General features: G+C 48.2%; 1 protein-coding gene across 2 annotated transcripts in view; it reads right to left on the minus strand.

The window, feature by feature from the left end:
- DHX37 (DEAH-box helicase 37) overlaps positions 1–14,751 on the minus strand; it is a 34,104-nt gene extending 19,353 nt beyond the window's left edge. For both annotated transcript variants that reach the window (XM_060193271.1, XM_016184936.2), the window contains exons 1-7: positions 14,553–14,751; positions 13,397–13,566; positions 9,684–9,796; positions 7,810–8,137; positions 4,672–4,820; positions 4,447–4,539; positions 1,602–1,698 (exon numbers count right to left, since the gene is read on the minus strand). In XM_060193271.1, the coding sequence (XP_060049254.1) occupies positions 1,602–1,698; positions 4,447–4,539; positions 4,672–4,820; positions 7,810–8,137; positions 9,684–9,796; positions 13,397–13,566; positions 14,553–14,658 (1,056 nt within the window). In that variant the 5' untranslated portion in view covers positions 14,659–14,751. The remainder of the gene's footprint in view (positions 1–1,601; positions 1,699–4,446; positions 4,540–4,671; positions 4,821–7,809; positions 8,138–9,683; positions 9,797–13,396; positions 13,567–14,552) is intronic.
- Positions 14,752–15,499: the final 748 nt, after the last annotated feature.

The raw sequence follows: 15,499 nt of genomic DNA on the forward strand, positions 1-15,499 counted from the left end.
CACGTAATGTCAGGAATCAAAATCAGGACCTCATGCTTGAGAGGCCAACACTATCCACTATACCACATCCCAAACCACTTACTTACTTTCTTCTTTCTACTTTAACTTATTTTAATAAGACAGATAGAGATACCAAAGCATTGCTATGCTCTAGCTTATGGTGGTGCCAGGAATTGAACCTGGGATCTTGGGGCCTCTGATATAAGACTTTTTTTTTTTTTTTTTTGCCTCCAAGGTTATCACTGGGGCTTGATGATGGCACTATGAATCCACTGCTCCTGCAACCATTTTTTCAACTTCTTGGATTCGATAGAGAGAAACTGAAAGGGGAGGGGGAAATAGAGAGGAAGAGAAAAAGGTAGATACATGCAGACCTGCTTCATTACTTGTGAAGCAACCCCTTGAAGGTGGGGAGCCGGGGGCTTGAACAGGGATTCATGCATGGGTCTTTGTGCTTTGTACTATGTGCACTTAACCCAGTGCACCACCACCTGGCCCCCGTGAAAGACTTTTGCATAACCATCACAATATCTCCCCAATCCCAGTTGATTTGTTTTTTCCTCCAGGGTTATCACTAGGGCTCAGTGCCTACACTATGAATCCACTGCTCCTGGAGGTCATCTTTTTCTTTAAAAAAAATTTTTTTATTATCTTTTATTTATTTATTGGATAGAGACAGTCAGAAATCTAGAGGGAAGGGGGAGATAGAGAGGGTGAGAGACAGAGAGACACCTGCAGCCCTGCTTCACCACCTGTGAAGCTTTCCCCTTGCAGGTGGGGACTGGGGGCTCGAACCTGGGTCCTTGTGCATTGTAACATGTGCCACCACTCAGCCCCATCTTTTTTCCACTGTTGTTGTTGCTGTTGTTGTTGGATGAGACAGAGAGAAATTGAGAGAGGAGGGAGAGACAGAGAAGAGAGAAAGATAAGACACTTGAAGACCTACTTCACTTGTGAAGCAAGCCCACTGCAGGTGGGAAGCTGGGGGTTCAAGCCGGGGGCTCAAACCGGGATCCTCAAGCTTTGTACTATGTGCAATTAACTCAGTGTGCTACCGCCCGGGATGCCCCAGTTGCTTTTTTTTTTTTTTCCGGTATCTATTCTTTTTTTCTAAATTCATTTTTAAAATCTTTATTTATTTATTTCCTTTTGCAAATGCCCTTGTTTTATTGTTGTAATTGATGTCATTGTTGTTGTATAGGACAGAGAGAAATGGAGAGAGGAGGGCAAGACACAGAGGGGGAGAGAAAGATGGGACACCTGCAGACCTGCTTCACCACCTGTGAAGCAAACCCTCTTGCAAGTAGGGAGCTGAGGCTTGAACCAGGATCTTTACACTGGCCCTTGTGCTTCGCGCCACCTGCGCTTAATCTGCTGCGCTACCGCCCAACTCCCTCCAGTTGCTTTTTTTAAACCGATTTGGGTAGCCCAAGAAGGCTGTGCAGTGGCTGCAGTGCTGGACTTACATTCATGAGATCCTTAGTTCGATCCCTAGCAAGAGATGTGCCAGAGTGCAGGCCTGAATGTCACCACAGTGGTTCACTCTGCCAACAGCTGGCGTGTGACACCACACAGTCGTAGGAAACAAGGCTGAAACTAACCTTCTGGATTTCCTTGAGCAGCACACCATCCGTCATGAACTTGATCCTGGTCTCTTCAGTCACGTTGCCTTCGTAACGGATCTGGTAGGACACGACCCTGCAGGGACAGACGAGGCTCAGGGCAGGCACATCCCTCAGAAAGAGCTGTCATTGGGGGGAGCTGCAGTCACATGGTCCCTCCAAAGTGGGCAGCAGAGGAGGCTGACCCCAGTGAATAGGTGGCTTGAGAACAGGGCCCAATAGCCCCACCAGAAAGGCCTAGATATCTATCCCACCTGTTCCCGTGATCCAGAACCCTGATCTCTGGGGTGCAGGGAAGGGAGCTCTCAGAGCTAACAAACAAGAGGAGATGGACCTTGGCTGGAGCCTGAGGCACGAGCTTTTTTTTTTTTTATTTATTCCCTTTTGTTGCCTTTGTTGTTGTTTTTTATTGTTGTAGTTATTTTTTTTTTATTTATTTTTTATTAAAGAAAGGATTAGTTAACAAAACCATAGGGTAGGAGGGGTACAACTCCACACAATTCCCACCACCCAATCTCCATATCCCACCCCCTCCCCCAATAGCTTTCCCATTCTCTATCCCTCTGGGAGCATGGACCCAGGGTCATTGAGGGTTGCAGAAGGTAGAAGGTCTGGCTTCTGTAATTGCTTCCCCGCTGAACATGGGCATTGACTGGTCGGTCCATACTCCCAGTCGAGGCACGAGCTTTTAAGGAACAGTCTGGGAGGTGGCACAGTGGCTTAGGCTGTGCTAGATTTACAAAAATGAGGTCCTGAGTTCGATCCCCAGCATTGCCTGTAATGATGTTCTGGTTTGCTATCATTATAAATTATTTTCTTTATATAAAAGTTTTCTTATTTTATTATCATTTTAAAATATTTATTTATTCCCTTTTGTTGCCCTTGTTTTATTGTTGTAGTTATTATTGATGTTATTGTTGTTGGATAGGACAGAGAGAAATGGAGAGAGGAGGGGAAGACAGAGAGGGAGAGAGAAAGATAGACACCTGCAGACCTGCTTCATTGCTTGTGAAGTGACTCCCCTGCAGGTGGGGAACTGGGGGCTCGAACTGGGATCCTAACGCCGGTGCTTGTGCTTTGCGCCACGCACGTGTGCTTAACCCACTGCACTACTGCCTGATTCCCCTTATTTTATTTTAACGAAAGATAAAGAGATAAATATAGGAGGAGAGATCAGAGCATTTCTCAGCTCTAATATAGTAGTTCTGGGGATTGAACATGGGACTTCAGAGCCTCGGATATGAAAACATTTATTTATTTATTTATTATTGGACAGAGACAGACAAAAATTGAGAGGGGAGGAGAAGATAGAGAGGGAAAGAGACAGACACCTGCAGCCCTGCTTTACCACTTGTGAAGCTTTCCCCCTGCGGGTGATGACCAGGGCTCGAAACCAAGTCCTTGTAACTGTAACATGAGCATTTAACCAGATGTGCCACCGCTTGGTCCCCAGGCATGAAAGTCTTTTACAGAACCCTTATGCCATCTCCCTAGCCCAAATTATTTTTTAGAGATTTTTTTTTGTATTTATCTAATCTGATAGGACAGAATTTGAGTGCAAGAGAGATAAAGACACTAGCAGCACAGTTTCAGCACTAGTGAAGCTTCTCCCCTACAGATGTGGACTGGGGGCTTGAACCTAAGTTTCTGCACATTATAATATCTATGCTGAACCAAGTGCGCCAACACTCAGTCCCTTTTCAAAAGCTTTTAAGGACACAACTCAGAAATCTGAACATGGCCTGGAGATCACAATTAGGATGCTGTGGGCGAGAAATCTGTCACATGATAATAATAATCCCTGAAATCAGGCCTTGGGGACGTGAGGCTCATTGCAGTGGTCTTTCTTTTGTTGCCCTCGTTTTTTTATTGTTGTAGTCATTATTGATGTCATTGTTGTTGAATAGGTCAGAGAGAAATGGAGAGAGGAGGGGAAGACAGAGGGGGGGAGAGAAAGATAAGACACCTGCAGACCTGCTTCACTGCTTGTGAAATGACCCCTCTGCAGGTGGGGAGCTGGGGGCTCAAACTGGGATCCTTACACACTTTGCGCCACCTGCACTACCACCTAACTCCCCGGTCTTTCTACTTTTATATAGGCTTAACACTGTCACAATAAAAACGGGGGGGGGGGGACCAATATTTTCAAATGTATTTTCAAGATCTCCTGTTAGAGATGGAAAGATGTCAACAGCACGCAACCGTTTATGTAAAAAACAGGCAAGGAGACATAGAAAGACACACAGTCGATCCTCTGAGCATGGAATCTTCTAGGATACACAGGAAACAGTGGTGACTACAGTGTAGATGGACAGCTGGGTACACCCTGACACCTAAGTCTATCGAACCTTTGCACAAAATAAACCTCTTACTGGCATCCCAACTCTGTCTTGCTCACCACGGTGTCCCCAAGGTCTATCACACCGCAGGTGTTGCTCTTAAACATCGACTGAGGGGACACAAGAAGGGCACTCACACTATACTCACACTATACTCTCTGGAGCTTCTGACTCCAAGAGCACAATGGACGTGTGGCCCTTGGAAGCTGTGGGGCAAGGCCGGCAGATGGTGCACATGGTTAAGTGCATGTGTTAGCACGCGCATGGACCCAAGACCCTGGTCCCCACCTGCAGGGGGAAAGCTTCATGAGTGGTGAAGCAGTGCTGTGGGTGTCACCCCCCCCCCTCAATTTCTCTCTGTCTGCATTCTGCCCCGATGGTCCCCCATGCCCAGCAGGTAGGAGTCCTGTGTGGGAGCCTCAATATAGAGAGCCCCTGGGGTGGCAGGAGGCCACACTGCTGCCCGGGCTCCTTCCAGTTCTCACCGATGTGACAGGTTCATCTCCTTGGCCACTCGCTGGGACATGGCCATGGCGGCCACTCGGCGGGGCTCGGTGACACCGATGATGCTGTTCTCACTGGAGAGGGAGAACACAGCACATTAACAGTATGTCACCTGTCTATGCTCCCATCACCTGCAGCTGTCGGGAGTCACCACACAGGTGGGCCCCACACCCAGGAGTGACAGGACACTGGCACACAGGCTTCACCTGCTGTAGCCGGCCTCGTAGAGGAACTGGGGCACCTGCGTGGTCTTGCCACTGCCGGTCTCCCCACACACGATGATGATGGGGTGCTCGGCCACAGCCTCCATGATGGCTTGTTCCTCAGCGAGAATCGGGAGCTTCAACCGTTCCTCCTGGTGAGAAAGGAGTCAGCATGGAGAAAGGCCTCCTTAAGATGGCACATGGGGGAGCTGGGCGGTAGCACAGTGGGTTAAGCGCACATGGTGCAAAATACAAGGACCGGTGTAAGGATCCCGGTTCGAGCCCCCGGCTCCCCACCTGCAGGGGAGTCGCTTCACAGGCGGTGAAGCAGGTCTGCAGGTGTCTGTCTTTCTCTCCCCCTCTCTGTCTTCCCCTCCTCTCTCCATTTCTCTCTGTCCTATTCAATAATGATGACATCAATAACAATAACAATAACTACAACACTAAAACAAGGGCAACGAAAGGGAATAAATAAATAAATAAATAAATAAATAAATAAAGATGGCACATGGGACAAAGAGACACACTCATAAAGTGTTAGGCCAGGGAAGGTGACATGGCTGCTGTAACAATGACAGTCAGAGTTTGGGCACTCTCTAGCCATGGGTAACAAAGGGAAGGGGACAGAGGGACATGGCACTCAGGGACACAGATGTGGGCTGGGTCCTTTGTGGCACTGGGCCAGCTCAGCTGGAAGTAACCAGGACAGGGACTACAGCCGTAGCTGACAGGAGTTCACAATCCCAGAATTGTCTCTCTTGGGAATAATGTGGCCTGTTGCATCCCAATCAAGGACATGCCAGACGGTAAGTCTGCTGAGGGACCTACTTCAGACAGGGGGCTGTCAAACCTTTCACTACGACCCAGGAAGGAAGTCTGTGTGACTATGACGCAGAACACATGTGCACTCAACACATCATACACTACAGGAATGTCAGCTGACATACTGCTGCCCTCTTCCCTGTCAGGCATGCAACACACCTATTCACAAAACTCTACTCAGGGGAGATACTCAACTTGGAGAGCATCACATCTGCGGGTCAGAGGTTCCTGGGTCAACAACCTGTGCCACGTGTGCCTCTCTTGGACTCATGTGAAGTTTACTGCCTTTTATATACAATAAAATGAATCTTTTAATTTTGAGATTTATTATTGGATAGAGCCAGAGAAATTGAGAGGGAAGGGAAAATAGAGAGAAAAAGAGAGCAGGAGTAGATAGTATAGTGGTTTTGCAAAGAGGCTCTCCAGCCTGAGGCTCCAGAAGTCCCAGGTCCAATCCCCCGCACCACAAGCCAGAGCTGAGCAGTGCTCTGGTAAAAAAACAGAACAAGGGGAGTTGGGCGGTATCGTAGCGGGTTAAACGCAGGTGGCACAAAGCTCAAGGACCAGTGGAAGGAATCCGGTGAAGCAGGTCTGCAGGTGTCTATCTTTCTCTCCCCCTCTCTGTTTTCCCCATCTCTCTCCATTTCTCTCTGTCCTATCCAACAGCGACATCAATGACAGCAGCAATAATAACAACAGTAAAAAACAAGGGCAACAAAAGGGAAAATAAATAAATAAAATGTTTAAAAATTAATATATCCTCTAAAACTTAAACGAAAATGGGCACACTTCTGGTCGAACAAGTACCCTGGAAGATAAACCTTGCATGCTTGAGACTCAAGGTTTGATCCCCGTCACCACACAAAACTGAGTGGAAGGGGCCTGGTGGTGGCACACCTGGTTAAGTGCACATATAGTGCACAAGGTCCTAGGTTCAAGCCCCTGGTCCCACCTGCAGTGGAGAAACTTCATGAGTGGTGAATCAGGACTGCAGGTTGTCTCTCTGTCTCTTTCCCTCTCTACCCCCAATTTATGCCCCTATCCAATAATAAACAAATAAAAATATTTTAAAAAAGAAAAAGAACTGAGTGGGGCTCTGGTCTTTGTAGCCCACAAAACAGAAATAATCTTGAATTGTCACCAGGGTTATGGCTGGGGCTTGGTGCCAGCACTATGAACCCACAGAGAGAGACTGAGGAAGAGAGAGAGACACCTTCAGACCTGCTTCACCACTTGTGAAGTGTCTCCCCTGAAGGTGGGGAGTGGGGGCTCGAACTTGGGTCCTTTTATTTATTTTCTATTATTATCTTTGCTTATTTATTTCATAGGTACAGTGAGAAATAGGGAAGGGGAGATAGAGACAGAAAGACACCTGCAACACTGCCTCATCACTCACAAAAAAGCTTTCCTCCTGCAGGTGGGGACTGGGGGCTTGAGCCTGGACACTTGTGCATTATGACAAGTGTGCTCAACCAGCTATGCCACTGTCTGCTCCCCTCCTTCTTTTAACTAAACCTAATCAGTATACAGTTTGAGAATATGTATGTGGACAAACCACACGACAGTCCGGGAAGCAATCTGGGGACGGCTAGGGACACAGAGGAACCTGGACCCCAAGACCAGATAATGATGACTCCACCTCCAGGTCTCCCCACTGCCTACTGGGGGTCCCTGGCTTCATAGCCAGGAAGGGAGACTGAGGCAGAGGGATGGAGCACCAAGGCAGCTAGATGGACCAGTTCCAGCTTGCAGATGAGGAAAATGAGACCCAGGAATGTGCTAGAAAATGGGCGTGGGGGACCGGGTGGTAGCGCAGTGGGTTAAGCACACATGGGGCAAAGCGCAAGGACTGGTGTAAGGATCCTGGTTCGAGCCCCTGGCTCCCCACCTGCGGGGGAGTCGCTTCACAGGTGGTGAAGCAGGTCTGCAGGTGTCTTTCTCTCCCCGTCTTCCCCTCCTCTCTCAATTTCAGCAATAACAACAACACGGATAAAAAATGGGTAACAAAAGGGGAAAAAATAGCCTTCAGGAACAGTGGATTCCTAGTGTAGTCACCAAGCCCCAGTAATAACCCTGGAAGCAAAAAAAAAAAAAAAAAAAAAAGGAGGGGTGGTGGGGGGAGTGGAAGGAGGAGGGTGGGCTGGGGATGGGGGAAACACCAGCAGACCACAGCAGGTCAGCTGTCCCACCTCCAAACTCAACTGGTCAGCACATCCACATGGCATGTCCCTACCCCAACTCATAACGCTACGAGGAGGAGGAGACAGAGGCACCCCAACCTGCCCTTCTAAGATTTCATCACAGACCCCAGAGCCCCACCTGCATTTCCGGGGTGCGATTCACAGGGATGAAGATGGCGGGCTTTGTGGGGGGCCGGGCCAAGGTGGGGCCTGCTGCTGGAGGAGGCCTGGGGGGCTCTGCCGGAGTGGGCAGAGCACTGGGCACTGGACTGTCATCTCCCACTGCTGGGGACACATGCACAGCTGGCCCCTGCTGCTGCACAATCTCCGTCGTGGGGGCCTGGTCAGGTTCTGACTCCCCCGAGCTTTCCAACTCTTCTTCCTCTGACTCCAGGCGGTGGCGTTTCCGGCCCGCTCCGCTGAGGCTGTTGATCTTCTGATCCTGGGCCACCACCTCCGAAAGCTTCCTGCAGAAACGGGGTCTCCCGTGAGCAGGGGTAGAGCTGAGGCCTGGAAGCAGAGCCCAGGCTCCTTCAGCAGTGCAGGTGCTGGTCCCGCTCCAGTAGCCTGACAGACCTTCCCACAAGGCTCCACCCTCTTCTCGGGGCTGCTTTCTTCTTGTGGCGCTTAGCAGCACTGCAGACACATGTTCTCAGAGCCCTCCCTCTGCCATCAGAATGGAGGCTTCTGAGAGGGGACATGGATCTGGGGGCACTGTTCTAAGAGAGCCAAACACATTCGGCTAAGGGGCCACTCTAAGCCAACCCACCCAACATCAAGGTCTACTCTGGTCATCTGGGCAAAAAACCTAGAATAATCTGTGAATGACTGGGCAAGAGAACACCACCATCACGGCACAGGAGGTGGCCCAGTGGCTGGAGGCTAGATTTGAAAGGATGAGGTCCTGAATTTGACCCCTAGCATCGCATGTGCCAGAGTGACACTCCCTTCATCATTCACAAAGCTTTCCCCCTGCAGGTCCTTGTGCACTATAATATGATGTATGCTCAACCAGCTATGCCACCACCCAGCCCCAATAAATAAATCTTTAAAAATACCAACAGGTAACGCCGCGGGTTAAGCGCATGTGGGCAAGAATCGGTGTAAAGAATAAAGATCCCTGTTCAAGCCCAGATCCCCATTGGTGTAAAAAAAAAAAAAAAATACCAACAGGGGGCGGAGGGTAGATAGCATAATGGTTATGCAAACAGACTCTCATGCCTGAGGCTCCAATGTCTCAGGTTCAGTTCCCCACACCACCGTAAGCCAGAGCTGAACAGTGCTCTGGTTAAAAAAAAAATTAATTAAGGGAGTAGGGCGGTAGTGCAGTGGGTTAAGCGCAGGTGGCGCAAAGCACAAGCACCGGTTAGGATCCCGGTTCAAAGCACCGGTTAGGATCCCGGTTCAAGCCCCCGGCTCCCCACCTGCAGAGGAGTCACTTCACAAGCGGTGAAGCAGGTCTGCAGGTGTCTATCTTTCCTCTTCCTCTGTCTCCTCTCTCTCCATTTCTCTGTGTCCTATCCAACAATAACAACACTAATAACTACAACAATAAAACAGTAAGGGCAACAAAAGGGAATAAATAAAAACCACCAACAAAGGTGGGGTCAGGCAGTGGCACACCCAGTTGAGTGCACACATTATCATGTGTGAGGACCAGGGTTTGAATCCCCGCTCCCTGTCTAACTTCCTAACCTAAGCCTAACTCTCTCCCTTCTTATCTCCACCTCCCCTCTCAATTTCTCTCTGCCCTATCTAATAAAAAAAAAAAGAAAGAAAATGGACCAGGCCATGGCACAACTGGTTAAGCACTCACATTACAGTGTTCCACAACCCTGGTTCCTACCTGCAAGGGGGAAGCTTCAGGAGCAGTGAAGCAGTGCTGCAGGTCTCTCTCTCTCTCCCCTTTCCCTCTCAATTCCTCTGTCTCTATCTAGTAGTGAATACTAATATATAAATGCCAATAACAGTGCACCTTTGCTGTCCTGTGCGCCGCAGGACATTTAGACTCACTCTCTGACGTGGTACATGCGGTCCCCGGTGCCCAGCTTGGATGTAGTGTAAAAGAGCTTCATCTCCGTCTCCGAGACCTGCACCTCATTCAACTTCTGGAGCATCTCTGCTCGCTGCGAAAGGAAATGAAGGCATGAGACACGAGCACCATGGTCCTCTCTTCAAAGGACAGAAACTTGGTGTGAAATTTCCACTGGGTGGAGTTTACCCTTTAGAATCTGGGACTGGATAAACAAGGGCCATCCGTCACCATCTGTCCTGACACGAGCACCAAAGCAAAGGATTCTGGGTCGGGGCAGGGAGGAACAGGGTGGAACAGGAAAAATAAAAGTTGGGGGTAAGAGTGTTTCAGATAGGGCACCAAAGTAAAAACCCAGTGGTGAGGGGTAGACATGTAGCTTCCTGGGCCAGTGGGGGGTGGGAATGGGCGGGAGGGATGGGTCACGGTCCTTTGGTGATGGGAATGGTGTTTATGTACACTCCTAGCAAAATGTAGACATATAAATCAGTAGTTAATTAATATGAGAGGGGGAAATCAATTGTATGTCTCAAAGGTTCTCAAAAGACAAACTGAATCTTTTTAATAGATAGGCTACGTATTTGATATGCGGACTCTCTCAAAAGCCTAGACCAAGTAGATTAGAAGCTTCCAATAGCACAGCTATATACAAGATACTGGGTACTGTACAGCAAACCATAACAAAGGGACTTTTCAAAGTTAACCCAATTAACAAATAATGTGATGATAATATTAACTATTGATTGTCTTTTTGAACCCTAAGACAGCAGGAACCTCACATCTTCACTATAGAGCCCCTACTTCCCCCAGTCCTGGCACCCTTGGATAGGGCTCACTTTCCCGTATGCATCTCCCAATCCATACCAAATAATATTGCATCCGCCGATCACAACCTAACCAAAGCAACGATTGCCATCTCAACATGCTTCACCTCAGAGTGTATCCAGAGACTTCACGTGTGGAATGACAACCCTTCAGCTTCATTACTCGGGTGAGACCTTTCCTTTTATAGTACACTCTAATTTCATCTCAGGTAGTTCACTTTCTAACAAAGTCCCATAACCTAGACATACACCAGTTTCTGTGAGAGAGAGCGTATGTGCACACGTATCCATAAACTACTGCAAAATATATACCTGAAAGCAGGATTACACTAGAGTTTGCAGTGAGTACCTCCCTAACACTTCCTCTCCACTATTCCAAACTTGGGATCCATGATTGCTCAACAAATTGTTTGGCTTGGTATGTTAACTCTCTTTTCAATCACCAGGTTCCAGATGCCACCAGGATGCTGGCTAGGCTTCCCTGGATTGAAGACCCCACCAATGTGTCCTGGAGCTCAGATTCCCCAGAGACACACCTTACTAGGGAAAGAGAGAGGCAGACTGGGAGTATGGACCGACCAGTCAACGCCCATGTTCAGCGGGGAAGCAATTACAGAAGCCAGACCCTCTACCTTCTGCAACCCTCAACGACCCTGGGTCCATGCTCCCAGAGGGCTAGAGAATGGGAAGGCTATCATGGGAGAGGGTGGGTTATGGGGATTGGGTGGTGGGAATTGTGTGGAGTTGTACCCCTCCTACCTTATGCTTTTGTTCACTAATCCTTTCTTAAATAAAAAATTAAAAAAAAAAAAAAAGAGTGTTTCAGAAAGATATTCAGTAGAAGAAAGTAGGCCCGTGGCTGCTACACGTGGCAGTTGCTCCATGGGTTTGTGTTGGGTGAATGGCCTCAGGCATTTGTAAAGGTGTTGTTTCTTTTTTTTTAATTTATTTTTTTATTTTTATTATTTATTTATTTATTTATTTATTTATTCCCTTTTGTTGCCCTTGTTGTTTTATTGTTGTAGTTGTCGTTGTTGGATAGGAAAGAGAGAAATGGAGAGAGGAGGGGAAGACAGAGGAGGAGAGAAAGACAGACACCTGCAGACCTGCTTCACCATCTGTGAAGCGACTCCCCTGCAGTGGGGAGCCGGGTTCGAACCGGAAGGTGTTGTTTCTTTTTCATTTATTTATTTATTTATTTTCCCTTTTGTTGCCCTTGTTGTTTTATTGTTGTAGTTATTATTGTTATTGATGTCGTTGTTGGATAGGACAGAGAGAAATGGAGAGAGGAGGGGAAGACAGAGAGGGGGAGAGAAAGACACCTGCACACCTGCTTGACTGTTTGTGAAGTGACTCCCTGCACGTGGGGAGCCGGGAGCTCAAACCAGGATCCTTGAGCCAGTCCTTGCGCTTTTTGCCACATGAGCTTAACCTGCTGCGCTACTGCCCAGCTCCCAATAAACCAAGTATTTTAAGAAAATATAAGTGGAAAAAAAAAAAAAGAAAGAAAATATAAGTGGGCCAGCGAAATAGCTTACTTGGACACTGTATTACTTTGCCATTGCATGATCTAAGTTCAAACTCAGTATCCATCACATTGGGCAAAAATTTGGTGTTCTTAGCTCTTTCACTCTCTCTACCTCTCTCCTAATTAAGCACAAAGTATAGTTGTCCTAATGGTACTTTGGTCATTTAAAATGAGCCTTGGGAGTTGGGCGGTAGCACAGCGGGTTAAGTGCACGTGGCGCAAAGCACAAGGACCAGCATAAGGATCCCGGTTTGAGCCCCCCCCCCCCCCCCCCCCGCTCCCCACCTGTGAGAACGATAGTAGTTATCTTTGGAAGGTGGGAGGGTGGGGACATGAACTTTGGTGGGGATCCAGTGTGGAAACTACACACTGTAATCTTAACAATCTTGGAAATCAATATTAATCACAAATTAAAATAATAATTAAAAACCAACTCCTGGGGCCAGGTGGCAGTGTAGAGGGTTAAGTGCACATACTGCAAAGCACAAGGACCAGCACAAAGATTCAGGTTCAAGCCCTGAGCTCCCCACCTGGAAGGGGTCACTTCACAGGTGGTGATGCAGGTCTGCAGGTGTCTATTTTTTTTTTTTTTGCAAGTGTCTATTTTCTCTTCCCCTCCTCTCTCAATTTCTCTCTGTCCTATTCAACAGTTAACAACAGCATCAACAGGAGTTGGGCGGGAGCGCAGTGAGTTAAGCACACATGGCGCAAAGTGCAAGGACCGGAGTTAAGAATCCCGGTTCGAGCCCCCAGCTCGCAGGGGAGTCACTTCACAAGTGGTGAAGCAGGTCTGTAGGTGTCTGTCTTTCTCTCCCCCTCTCTGTCTTCCCCTCCTCTCCCCATTTCTCTCTGTTCTACCTAACAATGATGATATGAATAACAACAACAATAAAACAACAAGGGCAACAAAATGGAAAAATAAAAAAACAGCATCAACAAGAACAATGGAAAATGATGGCTGCCAGGAGCAGTGGATTTGCAGAGCCTCAGTGATAACCTCGGAGACAAAAACAACAACAACAACAAAAAAAAAACCAACCAACTCCTTGGGTGGAGGAGACAGCAGAATGATCATGCAATGACTTTTCTGCCTGAGATTCCAAGGTTCCAGGTTCAGTCCAAAGCACCCCCATATGCCTGAGCTGAGCAGTGCTATGGTGAAATGCATGCAGATATACCAACTTCCCAGCTACCAGAGTCCATTTCAGGTGTGGCTAGTAGATACATGTCCTGCATTCCAGAAAATTCCACGGGTAGTCCTGCTGCACAGACCCACTCTGGGGAACACAGACACCCCACTACATAGAGACACATTCCCCACTTTGGGTAGCATGGGGCATACCTGGCTCTTTTTCTCCTTTTGTTCCAAGACCTTCTGCAGCATTTTCCGCTCTTTCTTGGTGAGAGGCTTCTTCTCTTTCTTGGATGGGGGAGGGGCTCTGGCCTTCTTTTTCTTCTTCCCAGGCAAGACGAGTGCATTGCTGGCGTCCACTCCTTTCAAAGCATCCTTCTCTGTAAAGACACACATGCCTGAGCTCTGGCCTGGAAACCACCTGAATGCTGTGTCCCCCTGGGGCGGCCCTCTCAGCTCATGATTGCCTCACTTAGCCTCCCCAGGGTGACATCCAGTGGTCTTGCTCCCTCATGCCCAAGCATGTAGGCAATGCTCCTTATTTTCATGTCTTTTACTGCTGGTGAAATCTTACGTTCTTTTTTTTTAAGATTTTATTTATTTTCTAATGAAAGAAATAGGACAGGAGAGAGAAAGAGAACCAGAACATCACTCTAGTACATGCACTCTATTAGGGATTGAACTTGGACCTCATGTTTGAATGTCCTACATTTTATCCACTGCGCCACCTCCGCCAAAACATCAACTCTTGTCTGAGTTAATGCACTAACCCATCTCCAGGTTCTATTTTTGTTTTTACTGCTTTTCCTCAACATGGTTGTCAACGTGAGGTTGTTAGCAGCTAGGGAAATGGCTCAACAGATAAGAGCACTGGGTGGTGGGAGGTGATGGACACTTATAGACATCAGGTTCGCAGCTGGATCTCCGCTATCACATGTACCAGTGATGTTCTGCTTTCCTCTCTCCCTTATGTTAATAAAGCGGATAAATCTTTTAAAATAAAGACAAAAAACTCCTGCTATGTTTCCAAGCACACAGCAGTAGGCTAGACTAGGAAGGAGTCAGGGCAGAAAACACTGAGCAGCGGACAGCAAACTGGTTGATCTGGGTTGAAAATACACATCCAGGAGCTGCAGGCAGGGAGATGCTAAGGGGAGCAACGGGAATGGATGGGTGAGACACTCGTTTTTTATGCCTCTATTCTTCTCGCTACTGCACTGGGGCTGCGCCCTGAGCCCGGGTGGGCCTCAGACTCGGCTGTCGCGAGGCTGTCACAGTCCCTCCTCTGAGCGCTCGGAGAGGGGGGCTCCGGCGACGGCTGGGAGCAGGCCGGGCCCTCCCCGGAACTGCCCGCTGACACCCTCACCTTCTAGCTCCAGTCGCACCGGAGGCGGCTCTGGGGGACCCTTCCCGGGGTCCGGGGCCGCCTGCTGGCGCCCCTTGAAGTTGTACCGCTTGCGCAGCCTCCCCATGGTGCCAGGTCCAGAGGGAGCCGCTCAATCTCACCACCGCGCAACCATACACCCAGCCCACGTGGGTTCCCGAACCTCCAGCTCGAGCAGGGAGACTTCCGGGTTCGAACTCTCGCGAGAATTGAAACCTACAGATTCCGGGGGCGGGATTACGCAGAGACGTAAGACTTTTCAATGCAAATAGGGGGCGTGGTTAACCAATGGGGCGTGGTCTAAGGGCCTAGGGGCGGAGGCCTAGGTTAGCAGTGGAGGCTGTAATTTGAGGCAGTCTATCAATGTCTCAATTATTAACTGATGCTCAATTGACCATTGGGAATATCTTCTCACTTTTTAAAAGTATAACCCCGCCCCTCACCCAAACTCTCCCTACTTTTTTTCTGCTTATCTGCATTTTCTGTTTCTTTTTTTAAATTTTATTTTATTAGTGATTTAATATTGATTTATAAAATTAAAAGATAGGCCGGATGGTGGCGCACTTGGTTGAGTGCACATGTTACCATGTCCAAGGGCCTGGGTTCGAGCCCCCCAAAAGCTTTACAAATGGTGAAGTAGTGCTGCAGGTGTCTGTCTCTCTCCCTCTCTCTCTCTTTTTAATGTCTTTAAAAATTATCTTTATTTATTTTATAGAGACTGCCAGAAATTGAGAGGGTATGCCACCACCTGGCTCCTCTCGCCCTCTCTATTCCTCCTTCCCCCAATTTCTGTCTGTCCCTATACAATAAACAAATAAAAATAATTAAAAAACACTTTAATTAAAAGATAACGGGGTATAATTCTGCACCGTTCCTACCACAGAGTTCTGTGTCCCCCATTCCCTCCATTGGAAAGGGCAATATTTCCC

Source organism: Erinaceus europaeus, chromosome 6 (genome assembly GCF_950295315.1).
Source record: "Erinaceus europaeus chromosome 6, mEriEur2.1, whole genome shotgun sequence".
NCBI classification, from domain to species: domain Eukaryota; kingdom Metazoa; phylum Chordata; class Mammalia; order Eulipotyphla; family Erinaceidae; genus Erinaceus; species Erinaceus europaeus.